This window comes from Mustela putorius, unplaced genomic scaffold (genome assembly GCF_011764305.1).
Source record: "Mustela putorius furo isolate JIRA1106 unplaced genomic scaffold, ASM1176430v1.1 tig00537255_pilon_pilon_pilon, whole genome shotgun sequence".
NCBI classification, from domain to species: domain Eukaryota; kingdom Metazoa; phylum Chordata; class Mammalia; order Carnivora; family Mustelidae; genus Mustela; species Mustela putorius.
In genome coordinates this window covers 1,897,586-1,911,612 of record NW_025422394.1, presented here as the reverse complement: position 1 = coordinate 1,911,612, position 14,027 = coordinate 1,897,586, and the positions used below count along the sequence as shown (strand labels likewise).

Here is a 14,027-nt window from a genome sequence, read left to right as displayed (position 1 = left end):
ATAAACTACCTAGTAAAATGTTTAGAAATAAAAATGGTTTTTATGCTCTAAACTTTTCCAGCCTACTATTTGAGGTTTTCTTCTGAATATAAGCCCAACACAAAAAACATTGCCAATAAATTATCTCAACACAACTATTTATCACAGGTCAAGAGATTTATTTTTTAAGAGGCTTTATATAGTGTCAAAAAAGAACTTTTCATTTAAAGGATACCACAGTAAACCGATTTGTTTAAAATGGAAAGTTTATTTGCTCAGTACACCAAATAGGATGCAAGCACTGTCATGACAAGTACACAGAAATATGCAGATCGACAGAAAACAGTCACTTAAATGAAGGGAAACCTTTTTAAATGTTATGACAACATACTCCCAAGAATCTTTTCTTCAGTTAATTTAACTATACATTTTCAATAAAATAAAGGGTAATGGATTAAGTGGAAGTTAGCTTGTGAATTTTTCTTAAAAATAAAACTCCAACTCTACCAATCCATGCCAGTTAAACACTATAACTAAAATTTCCAAGTAAGTGCAAAAGGCAATGAAGGAGTTAGTTACCTTTTTTGCTTGAACAGTCCAGAGGAAAATGGTTACTACAAATACAGCAGGCAAACTGTTAAGACTGACCGATCTAGAACATAGTGTTGTACTAAATTTCAGTCTCAAATTGTGCTAAATGCTCATCATTAGTATGGCACATTTTGGTCCATGATAATGTTTAATGCCAAGACAGATCCCAATTTGTTACAGAAACACATACATTACTGTTGCTTTTTTTGTTTTGTTTTTAAATATATATATTTTAAAAAGCCAGGTATACTTCCACATACAAAGGCAGGTTTTTCCCAGGAGGAATTTACAGGAAGTAGTCGGGGGTGCGCCGGGTAACATGAGGCTCTCCACGACGAGGTGCTGGGTCAAACTGAAGGCTATAAATGGCAAAGAAGCAAGCAAGTAGTTAAAGGATTTGAATTTAAAAGCAAATCCAAGAATAAGACCCTGTAGAAAGAGTGGTACTGATTTCCCCACTTTTACTGTGTTTAGGACTGGAATAACCCCGGGCAGGTCACTGCATGTGTGTTTTTCCGTAAAACTAGCTCACAGAGCTACGATGAAAACTGAAGCAGACAAAATGTCTGATTCAGTGCCTGGTAGAAAAGATTTGCAGTATAATTATCAGTTGAATGAAACCTGTGAGAATGGACTTTTTTTTTTTTTAGTTCTAGATTTTAGAAGAAAGCATTTAGTCTTTCATGATTAAGAATGATGTTATTAGGGATGCATGGGTTGCTTGGCTGGTAAAGTGTTGCCTTAGGCTCAGGTCATGATCCCAGGGGAGCAATGTTGGGTTCCCCACTTGGCATGGAATCTTCTTGTTCCTTTTTCTCTGCCCCTCCTGCTTATAATCTAATAAATAAAACCTTTTTTTAAAAAATGGTATTAGCTGTGAGGTTTCTGTAGATGACCTTTATCAGGATGAGTATTTTTATTAGGAAAGTGTGCTGGATTTTCACAAATGTTTTTCCTGGCTTAACTGAGATGATCATGTGTTTTTCTGTCCAACAGTTTATTGCTTTGATTTTTCATATTTTGAACCAACTCTGTCTTCAGTTTTTAATACTGTTGCAGATTTTTGCAACTATAAGCATCAAGAGTATTGGTTTGTAATTTTCTTAAATTATCTTTGATTTTGGTATTAGGGAAATACAGACCTCAAAGAATACATTGGGAAATGATCCCTCCTATTCTATTCTTAGTCTCGTGAAACATTCCTGTTAATTCCTTTTTAAACATTTAAGTCATTCCATCAGTGAAGTCAACCGGGCTTTGGGGCTTTCCTTTGTAGGAAGTTTTAAAACACTAATTCAACTTTTTCACCTGTTATAGGTCTATTCAGATTTTCTGACTCAATTTTGGCAGTTTATCTTTCTAGGAATTTGTCCATTTTATGCAAGTCACCTAGTTGGTTGCCAGACAGTTATACATTGTATTCCTTTGTAATTCTTTTTATTTCAGTAAGGTCTACAGTGACTTTGGTAATGTGCATCTTCACTGATTTTTGTTTGGCTAGTCTAGTTGAGAAGAACCAACTTCTGGCTTTGGTATTTTTTCCATTTATTTTCTCTTTATTTGGTTTGCACTGGGTTTAGGTTGTTCTTCTGTTCCTAGGGGCTTTAAAATGTAAAATTAGGTTATGGACTTGATCTTTCTAAAATCTGATTTTTAATATAGGCACTTACAGTTATATACTTCCCTGCAAACACTGCTTTCACTGTCTCTCCTACGTCTTGGCACTTTGTGTTTTCAATTTCCCTTATGATTTATTCTTTGATTCAGGTCATTTAGGTGTATGTAAATTTCCACAGTTATACATTTTCCAGTTCCCCTTCTACTTCTGATTTCTATTTTCAATCCACTGTGTTTGGAGAACATATTTTGTAGGACTTCAATATATATATATATTTTTTAAGGGGGAACAGAGGGAAAGAGAGGATCTTAAGCAGGATCCATGCCCAGTGTGGAGCCCAACATGGGGCTTGATCTCATGACCCTGAGATTATGACTTGCGCTAAAATCAAGAGCTGGATACTTAACTGACTGAGCCACCCAGACACCCCTCAGTAGTCTTAAGTTTACTGAGGCTTGGTTTATAGCCCAGCATATAGTCAATCCTAGAGAATGTTCCATGTACATTTGACAAAACTGTATTCTGCCACTGTTGGGTGGAATGTCCCATAATGTTAAGTTACAGTACTTCTCAAGTCTTCTATGTCACTGGTGATCTTCTGCCTAGTTCTGTTATTGGAAGTGGCATAATAAAGTCCAACTCTTGTCAAATTGTCTATTTCTCCCTTCAATTCTGTTCATTTTTGCTCCATAGTTAAGTGTGTTGTTTGCAACTGGTATATACTCCTAATGCTTTGACTCTTTCATCACTGTGAAATGTCTTTATGTCTAATTTACAATTTTTATTTTGAAATCTGTTTTGTCTAATTATTAGTATTAACTAGTTCAAGTCATGTGGTTGCTATTAGCATGGTATATTTTTCACCTAATTTACTTTCAACCCATTTGTTTTTAATCTAAATTATACTTTCTGTAGATATATAAAGCTGGATCTTAAAAAAAAAATCTAGTATTTTTGCCTTTTTGACTGTATAACTTAAACCACTCACATTTAATACGGACATGACTGGACTTATACCTGCCATTTTTTCTTTTTTTGTCTTGTTTCTTGGTTCCCACTTCAACTGCTTTTTTATTAAAAGCATATTTTCTAGTGTGCCATTTAAACTCCTTTAGTAAGTTCAGTTATTTTCTAAATTATTATTGGTTGCTTGAGAACTTAATACACAACTTAATTCTACGGCAGTTTATAAATTCTAGTCAATTTAGAGAAATTTACTTCTATATAATAAGTTGCTTTCCATTTCTTAATTTTTTTGCTACTGATGTTAAAATCCCCCAAATGCATTTATAGTTACTTTTTCATACAATCTCATGCCCTTAAAGAAGCTGAGAAAGAGCAGGTGTGTATAGATTTTGTTACATTAACTTCTCATTTTTATCTTCTTCATATTCTTCCTTTGGATTCAAGTTATTAGTTAAACACACATACACGACAGTAACTGTAAATGACAGTATAACTGCATCTTTTTAACGGATTTAAAAACCAGCTACATATAGGTGCAAAAACAATATGGATGTATTTGTAGTGTAGCTGAATTTTTAAGAAATGTAACAGACAAAAGAAGAGCAAAGAAAAGCTTTCCTGAGATCACAGTCACCACTGGGAGACAAGATGACTGTGCACATATATTAGCTATACCCACACAGGAACAATTAGAGGACCATCTGGGGCATTCTTGAAAACATTCCTAAGCCACACACAGACTATGCTGGGTCAAATAGTTTGCCTCCAAAATTCATGTCGGTTCAGAACCTCAGAATGTGACACTATTTGGAAATAAAGTCTTTACAGATGTTATCAGTTAAGGTGAGGTCTTACCGGATTAGGTTGAGCCCTAAATTACTCTGGTGGTATCCTTTTCTTTTTCTTCTGAGAGAGAGAGAGAGAGGATGAGCAGGGAGGGGCAGAGGGACAAGAGGAGAGAGAATCTCAAGCAAGATCCATGCTCAACATGGAGCCCAACATGGGGCTCCATCTCATGACTGAGACCATGACCTTAGTCAAAATCAAGTCAGATGCTCAACCAATTGAGCCACACAGGCACCCCATCAATGTGATGGTATCTTTATTAAAGAAGAAACAGATACACAGGGGAGAGTGCCAGGTGCAGACAGACTGGGGTGATGATTGCAGGAGCCACCAGAAGCTAGAGAGAGGCAAGAAAAGATTCTTCTCTAGAGCCTTTACAAGAAACATCACCCTGCCAAAACCTTGATTTCAAACTTGTAGCCTTCACAAATGTGAGAATAAATTCCGTTAAGGCACCCACTTTGTGGTACTTTGTTAGAGCAGCCCTAGGAAACTGAAACATAGATTAATCAACAAAAGGTTATATAACCTTCAATGATACCAGGAGTTTAAACACAATCTCTAACCAAATACTGATCAAGTTACTCTGACCCAGGAGCAACTCCTAGGATGCCAGGCTTAAAAACCCAGCCACATCCATCTCTGATGGTCTGGAAAATGACATTATGTGCATCCTTAAGGCTGCACCCTCTAAGGACTAATCAAACAAGGAAAATCCAAGGTACTAGTATGCTTCGTTGAATTGTGAGCCAAAATATGTATTCTTTCTACTCTGATAGCAACTTCTAGCCATGTATGGTCCCAGTAGGTTCACTGGATTAGGGTGAGCCCTAAAATTTCAGTGACCAAGGGGGCTGGAGCACAACCTCTGACCAGTCAAAGTGGCTTATGCCCACCCAGAGGGAACCTCTAAATAAATCTGTTGTTTAGTTAACAAAGGTTTAAAGATTAGGGGGCCTGGGTGGCTCAGTGGGTTAAAGCCTCTGCTTTCGGCTCAGGTCGTGATCCCAGGGTCCTGGGATCAAGCCCCTTGTCAGGCTCTCGCTCAGCAGGGAGCCTGCTTTCCTTCCTCTCTCTCTCTCTGCCTACTTGTGATCTCTGTCAAATAAATTAAAAAAAAAAAAAATTAACAAAGGTTTAAAGATTAAACCCAGGAAAAAAGTCTGAGCAGGTCCCAGAGTAGAATGACTGTGAAGCAGTTTCTGTACACAGGATCTGGAAAGACGGGGAGGGAACAGGTTATACTGAGCCCAATCCACAGATTCTGGCTATTACTGAGATTTAGTGTATTTTCTAGTCTGTGTTTCTCTATGGGCTGTATGCATTTCAGACAATATTTATTTAAGACAATAATTATTTAGGGCGCCTGGGTGGCTCAGTGGGTTAAGCCATTGCCTTCGGCTCAGGTCATGATCCCAGAGTCCTGGGATCGAGTCCCGCATTGGGCTATCTGCTCAGCGGGTAGCCTGCTTCCTCCTCTCTCTCTCTGCCTGCCTCTCTGCCTACTTGTGATCTCTGTCAAATAAATAAATAAATTCTTAAAAAAAAAAAAAAAAAAGACAATAATTATTTAAAATAACCTTCCAGGTAAATAACTGTTTCTGTTGGGGAAAGGGTTTGCCACATTCCTCATTCCACTATTCCAGAAGCAGAAATCCTCCAATTTTAGTAACTGCGTTTAAAATTTTCTTTCTAGGGATGCCTGGGTGGCTCAGTTGGTTAAGCGGCTGCCTTCGGCTCGGGTCATGATCCCAGCGTCCTGGGATCGAGTCCCACATCGGGCTCCTTGCTCGGCAGGGAGCCTGCTTCTCCCTCTGCCTCTGCCTGCCATTCTGTCTGCCTATGCTCGCTCTCTCCCCCTCTCTCTCTGATAAATAAATTAAAAAAAAAATCTTAAAAAAAAAAAAAAATTTTCTTTCTAAAAGCTATTACATATAACCTAAACAATTTTCAGTTACTTACAAGGAGTATTTTAAAGTGTCATCTAATTCCATGATAGCAGCCTGGTTCCCACAACGGTAACAGTAATTGGGCGCACTGAAAATGGTAACCACATTCCGATCATGACACCAATTGTATCCCTGCAATGTTTAAAAAAACAAAACAAAACACAAAACAACATTTCACTATGAAATTGTAATCTTGACATGGGTCAGTTTAGAAAACTAAATTCAAAAACTCCAAATATTGTTGGTGGCAATGTAGTCTTCTCTGCTCCCTTATAGGGTATCCATCCTTAACACTGTGCACCCGCACGGAACGCTACAGTGCACTGCTGGGCCAGGGTACTGTGGTGGGAGCTCGGGAACGGTGCTCTTCCACTGACCTCTATGCTTCGGCTCTTGGCTCAGGTACGTATTAAAATTTCTTCCACAAAGATGGAAGATTTCTTACTTTTCCTTGAGTTACTGCTTTATATATTTTGAATCTATTACTAGGTAAACACAAACTCAGAACTGTTTCTTCCCTAGCCAACTGGGCCAGTTTCCATCAGTAAAGACCTCTTATTTCTATATGCATTTTTTATTTCAGAGGCTGTTCTGATACACATTATTAGCTGTATTTTGGATAATTATCTAACTGATATACCAACATACCATTTTCCCTCTACTTCTCGTCTATAGTGCCATTATGTTTTATTTTTATTTATTTTTTCATTATGTTTTAGATTCATCCCAAGTAGCAGCTGAATTCTGATTATCTAATTCAGAGTCTCAGTATTTTAGGGAAGTAAAAAATTTTAACTATTCACATTTCTTATGATTATTGATATAATTAGGTTTATCTTTACCATATGAATTTATATTCCTTATTAATAACCATGTTCTCACTCTTCCTTCTCTCACTGTTTTCTCTAACATCTTGAAGTCACTCCCTGATTTAAAAGAATAAAATTCAGGAGCGCCTGGGTGGCTCAGTCCTTAAGCATCTGACTTCAGCTCAGGTCATGATCCCAGGGTCCTGGGATTGAGCTCTGCCATCAGGCACCCCGCTCTGCGGGAAGTCTGCTTCTCCCTCTCTCATTCCCCCTGATTGTGTTTCTTCTCTTGCTATCTCTCTGTCAAACAAATAAAATCTTTTTAAAAATTATTTATTTATTTATTTGACGAGAGAAACAGACAGACAGTGAGAGAAGGAACATGGCAGGGGGAGAGGGAGAAGCAGGCTTCCTGTTGAGCAGGGAGCCTGACTGGGGTTTGATCCCAGGACATGATTTGAGCCAAAAGCAGATGCTTAACAGCTGAGCCACCCAGGCGCCCCAATAAATAAAAAATCTTAAAAAGAGAGAAAAAAAAAAAAAGAAAAAGAAACATGTGGAGGAGGGGAAGCTGGAAGACAGAGACAGAACAGTAAAGTATGAAAATATATTTGAGGAATCAATGTAGAATACAAGGGGATTTTTTTGATAATATTTTTGAAACTTTTGTCTATGTCTAAATTATTTTCCAAAGTGAGTTTTAATTTTGCTCTGGCCAACTAGTAATTTCCCCTATTTGCTGAAACCAACTCAATTTTTTCTCATTTCATTTAGGTAATAGGGAGGAATGTTTCCCAAAGCCTTTTTACAGAGATATATACTTATTTGAAATAAAGATCCTCATCCCCTAGGAAAAAGACATACCTCCATTACAAGTTGGTGAGCTCGAGAAACCAGTGTGAGACCATTGGCATGGTTAAATGTTTCAGAAATGTCCTGTCCAAATGTGTAGCCAGCACCACGTGGTGAGATACCCCATCCACCACGATCATCTGGATCTGACCACAACAGATCACACATTGGGCCCTGGCCAAGAAAATTAAGTACATGTTATAAATTACTAACAGTCAAATTGAACTAATTTAGCTTTACCATAATGTGATTATATTTCTTTCTTTTTAAAATTGAAACTAAGTTTACCTCATGTGGAACTTCTTGTAAACGATCCAAAGCTCTTATATGATCCAGTGTATCTATGGATGGAGAGAGGCCACCGTGGAGGCAGAATATCTGTTTGTGAATAAAAAAAAAAGGCTTTATTAAATGCTGAAAGTTAATGGAGAGTAAAAAACTAATGGTTACAAAATGTAAATCCTAATAGATTTGCTTTACAAAATGAAGTTTAATAATTTTCACTGTTGAGGTGGATCAGTGGATTAATAAGCCTCTGCCTTTGGCTCAGGTCATGATCTCAGGGTCCTGGGATTGAGCCCTGCATCCGGCTCTCTGCTCAGTGGGGAGCCTGCTTCCACCCCTCTCTGCCTACTTGTGATCTCTCTTTCTCTGTCAAATAAATAAATAAATTCTTAAAAAAATATATCACTGTGGAAAATTTTTAAAATACAATGAAAAAGGAAACAAAAATCACATTATTAGAGAAAGCTACCAATACTTTAAAATACTGTTGTCCTTATAATCCTAATACTTTGTGTAGTGTTTTCCCCCTTCTCTAGTGAATGGGATCTCTATTCTTGTGACTCAGCATTACACTTTTTGCTAACATATAGAGTTTTTTTGTTTCTCTAACAGCAAGGACACTACCAATCCTATTACTGGTTCCAACACTTTTTCAGCTTTCTTAAAGAGTTCTCTGAGTACATAAATCATGTTGTTAGCAAAAATATTTATTAGCTTCTCAATGTTTATACCTTTTAATTCTTTTTAATGCTCAGTGCACTGGCTAGGATTTCTAAAACAAAACTGAAAAATACAATTTTTGTTAGTTTTGGATAAAATATCTACTCCCAGACCTATCCTCTAGGGTTCTGATCAGAGAGAATAGTAATAAAAAGTTTTAGAGGGCATTTTTTTCCTGATTTTGATGAGGTTTCTGATGTTTTGCTGATTAAGTACAGTCAGTATAAGTTTCCTTATTCAATTAATGTTATCTTATTTTACTACTTAATTAGTTTTATTTTTTTGGTGCTTGCCATGTCTGGTTTAGTGAGATGATACTTTTGAAGCTCTCCATTCCTAAGCTCTAGAACATAAATTATGCATGTTCCTTAAAGTTTTGGTAGAATTTGCCCATAAAACTATCCAGACCTGATTACTTTTCCAATTTCTTCTAAGTTTGGTAGTCTATTTATATTGGCTTAATTTCTTCAAAAACTATTTTGCTATATTAAATTTCACCTTTTCAAATATAATAAAGCTGTGCCCTGTTACTGTGATATGTAAGCAGATCCATATTGATGGTAACGCCTTATTTCTCATTCCTAGTGATTTTTTGGTTTCCATTTGTGCTTTTTTAAAGATTTATTTATTGCGGGGGGGGGGCGTGCAGAGTGACAAAATCCTGAAGCAAATTCCCTGCCGAGCTTGAACTGACTTGGGGACTTGATCCCAGGATCCTGAGATCATGACCTGAGCTGAAATCTAGAGATAGATGTTTAAACAACTGAGCCACCCAGGCACCCCTCCACGTCTGCTTTTATCTTTAATCCTTTAAGTTTATTTTACTATGGCTATTTACTTAAGTTTATTTATTTATTATAAACTTAGTTTATGTATAAATAAATTTATAAATTATAAATAATTTATTATAAACTTAAGTTTATTTACTATGGCCATTCATTGAGTTCAATATTTCACATTTCCTTTAATTTTTTTTTTTTTTTTTACAAAATGAAATGTGAGATTATGTATTTCCTTGCATTTCACCCCTGTTTACATCCAAAACTTTTGGTCTACATTGTACTTCCACTGTCATTTAGAAATAATTTGTGAACTCTTAAAGTCCACACTGTTTTCTTTCATTTTAGCCAAGTCTAGGCAAAATATTGTTCTTTAAAATTAATTACTGCAGTGTCCAATACCATGGCTGGGAAAATGTGGACTGTCAGGACCACACAGTAAAGGCTATCACCAAATTCTGAGTGATCTATTATGCCCATGACAATTCTAGGCTTTTATACAGTTTAGGAATTGCAGACTTGCACCACATGTTATTTACTGGTACTGTATGCTTCATATTTAAAGTTAAGTCAGTTCATGTTCACAGGGATTTATCTCTTAGAAACTCAAATATAGAAACTTGCACAATTTTCTTATACTTCTGAATGTTTTACAGTATGTCTATAATACTCGTTACAGGTGGAAAGAAAGCATGCACTTTTTATGTAATATACATTATTGCTTGCAATTCCCATGAAAATAGGAATAAAAAGTTATTAACAGTAACCAGCCAACAATGTTTACGGATGGAGCTAGTTTTAAAAAACAGCTTTGCGTTACACCAGTATTGTACTTCAGGGTCTTAAGCATTTATTTATGATATTTATAATAGGAAAGCATATTGGCAAATTCCTTAGCAATAATATTTACACACACATCTGAGGACAACAGGGAAATCTGCTGATCACAATGTACAGAAAACTTACCCTAATTCTCTCTTCTGAAATTTTAATTATAATGAAAAGAGGCAGAGAAGGCCAAGGGGATGCAGAAATGTCATGTAAATCTAAACCCTAAATTACTAATAGAAAATCTTTTCTTACTTTTATTTCTGCCCCACCCACCGTATAAGCACATATCCTACCTGTCCATCTACTAAAGCTGTAAGTGGAAGATAATCAAATAGATCTGTAAAGTATTTCCAAACATTGGCATTTCCATACTTCCGTAGGCATTCATCGTAAAAGCCATATACTTGGGTAATCTGTCGGCTTTCGTGGTTTCCTCTCAATATCGTAATGCGTTCTGGATAACGCACCTGCAGGAAAAGCAAAAGAAATTCATGATACAAAGCATATTTTTACTGGTGTTAAGCACATTAACTTCTGACCCATTTTTTAAAAAAATGGTTCTTTTGTGTGCTGTTACATTAAGTGCTAATTCTTATTCATAGTTAAACACTTTCTCATTTATTATTAACTGACCTTTGAAATATTTATAGTCCATCGTCTTCATTACTATTTATACCACCCTCACTGGAATGCTTACTAACTGATATCTATGTTATTGTAACAAAACTGTATCTGATTCTTGGTCTTTAATATCCTCTTGATCTTCAAAGGTTCACCAGTCTTCTATGTCTTTTCAGAACACTATGTCTTACTGCTGAATGGATACTGATGGCTAAAGATTTGGACCTAAGATAAATTCCCTTATATACTAATTTCTCTCTCCCCTTTTCTTATTTCCCACAGAAAGACTGTATTTGCTAACAAAAACAGGCCTTTGTCAAATTTGAGCAAGACTTCAAATGTATTTAGAGTCTCCTTTTCACAACAAAACAGAGAGACATACAGCATACTATTTGGTCAGGAATGTGTCTGGTAAGAATTCTGTAAACCAAATTAATCTAAAAGTTGCAAATGCCTATTTCAGTTTATATGTATTAACTATCCATTATGTGCCCAACATTAAGCTCACGTTTAAAGTTAGGTACCAGGTCTACATAAATGTAATAATACATGACTTCTGTTTAGGGATTCATCTCATCAAGGAGATAGGAGACATAAATAATACATGGTAAAAAGCCACTATGTGATATATGTAAGGGGTGGGAAATTAAGTTTCTCAGTAATTCAGAGTAAAAGGAATAACGCCAAAGTGGTTGAAGGCTTCAAGAAAGATGTAGGGTTTAAGTAAGTCTTGGCAGAAGAGGTAAGAAGTCAGAGTAACCTTATGGGGAAATCAGATGGAAATAATGAAGACAGGCAGAGCACTGAAACTCTGATCAGAGATACAGAGTTTATGCTACCAAATACTGACAGGCAAATTCAGGCTACACTACAAAGGGCCAGCCAAGCAGTCTGAGCTACCAGCAACATGGAATCTCTGAAGAGTTTGGGGACAGAAGAGTAGTAAGAAGAAGTGTTAAATAACAGAGATTTAATCTTGAAGCATACGTAAGGCAGATTTGGAGGGATCAGCAACATTAGCTCCCATACTTTTACAGTAACTGAAGCTGTGAAGTGATTGTAGACATAATTGTGTGATAGAGAAAAACAGACACAGGAATAACAGACTTCTCAAGGCAAGAATTAAATTGACTATATATGAGGGAAACCTAAGGAAAAGATGGTTCCAAGACTTCAGCTGTGGATTATCTAAGGGAATGATTTACCAGAATTACGCAGACACACTGAATGTATAATTTTCATTTTTCTCTCTTTTCTAATATGTAAAACCAACTATTATATTTCAAGGGACTGTAAACTGAAAAGATCATAAAATATAACAGATGATATGCAATACTGCCATCCTCGCCTTTTGGAAGTTTAAAGCTTGAAAAAAAAAAGTAAAATTGAATTTCATTAATCATACCTTTAATGCCACAAGAAGAGTCACAGTCTCCACTGAGTAATAGCCTCTGTCTACATAGTCGCCCATGAATAGATAGTTTGTATCTGGTGATTTTCCACCAATTCTAAAGAGTTCCATAAGATCATGGAATTGACCATGCACATCTCCACATACTGTAACAGGACAACGCACCTCTTGCACATTTGATTCTTTTGTTAAAATTTCCTTAGCCTGTTTAAAAAAAAAAAAAAAAGAAAAATCATTAAAAGCAACATTTCTTGCACAGTAAAAGAAAAGCCTGGGAAAAAAGACATCTGAAATGAGCCTTAGAAAATCATAAAACTAAAACCACAATTAGATACTGATTATTAGGATAGCTAAATTTAAAAGGTAACAAATGTTTCTGAGGATGTGGAGAAATTGCAACTCTCACACACTGCTGGTGGAAATGCAAAGTGGTACAGCTGCTGTGGAAGAGTCTGGCAGTTCCTCAAGACGTTAAACATAATTACCATGTGATCCAGCAATTCTGTTCCTAGATATAGGCTTAAGAGAAATGAAAACTTAAATTTACACAAGATCAGGGACGCCTGGGTGGCTCAGTTGGTTGGGCGGCTGCCTTCGGCTCAGGTCATGATCCCATCGTCCTGGGATCGAGTCCCACATTGGGCTCCTTGCTCCACAGGGAGCCTGCTTCTCCCTCTGACTCTGCCTGCCACTCTGCCTGTGCTCGCTCTTGCTCTCTCTCTCTCTCTGACAAATAAATAAATAAAATCTTAAAAAAAAATTTACACAAGATCATGGCAGCTTTATTCATAATAGCTAAAGAGTGGATAACTACCTAAATGTCCAATAAGTGATGAGGGGATAAATAAAATGTGGTGTTACTTGTTCAACGGAGTATTATTCAGCAATAGAAAGTACTGATACATGTCACAACTCTGGAAACATTGCTAAGTGCAAGAAGGCAGTCACAAATGGCCATATATATTATGACTCCATTTATGTGAACTGTTCAGAAGAGGCAAATATACAGAGACAGAAAATTGCCTAGGGCTGAGAGGATTGGGGGATAAAAGCTAAGAGGTACAGGGGTTCCTTTTGTGGGAAATGAAAATATTGTGGTGATGGATGTCCATATCTGACTCTACTAAAAGCCAATGAGCTGTACACTCTAAATGAAATGCATTATATTCAGTAGGAGTACATCTAGGGGAATTCGATCTCAAAAAAGTTGTTTTGGGGGGGCACTTGGGTAGTTCAGTCAGTCAAACATCCAATTCTTGATCTCAGCTCAGGCTCTGATTTCAGGATGAGGAGTTCAAACCCTGCGCTGGGCTCCACGTTGGGCATGCAGCCTACTTAAAGACAAAACAAACTTTCCTTTCCCCCGCAAGAAAGAATCTTTTTAAAAAATATCTTAATTTTTTCAGTGTTCCAAGATACATTGTTTATGCATCACACCAATAAATAATCTTATTTGCATTTTTAAAAAGGTTAATAAAAGTAACAAATCGCTTATTCAAAATTCCGGCAAATAAACATCTTATACCAATTCATAAGCTAACGTTCAACTTCCTTATTCCAACCATTTTATGTATCAGTAAAACTAGAAGGTCCTGAAGGACAGGATTTATATATAAACAATGGCAAATTAAATATATGAACTAAGTTCAAGTTCCTTACACCTCATCTACCCAGCAACTTTGCCTAACTGAAAGAGCCCAGAATCAGAGAAAATTAAAAAAGGCCTCTGAAGTACTAAAACAGATGATAAAAGTGTGTGTACCTCCCCAC

General features: G+C 36.5%; 1 protein-coding gene across 1 annotated transcript in view; it reads right to left on the bottom strand.

The window, feature by feature from the left end:
• Positions 1-227: 227 nt before the first annotated feature.
• The window catches only part of PPP2CB (protein phosphatase 2 catalytic subunit beta), a 36,296-nt gene continuing 22,496 nt past the window's right edge, over positions 228-14,027 (bottom strand). The window contains exons 2-7 of the mRNA XM_045073776.1: positions 12,252-12,461; positions 10,519-10,692; positions 7,899-7,988; positions 7,623-7,784; positions 5,963-6,081; positions 228-929 (exon numbers count right to left, since the gene is read on the bottom strand). Of these exons, the coding sequence (XP_044929711.1) occupies positions 857-929; positions 5,963-6,081; positions 7,623-7,784; positions 7,899-7,988; positions 10,519-10,692; positions 12,252-12,461 (828 nt within the window). The 3' untranslated portion in view covers positions 228-856. The remainder of the gene's footprint in view (positions 930-5,962; positions 6,082-7,622; positions 7,785-7,898; positions 7,989-10,518; positions 10,693-12,251; positions 12,462-14,027) is intronic.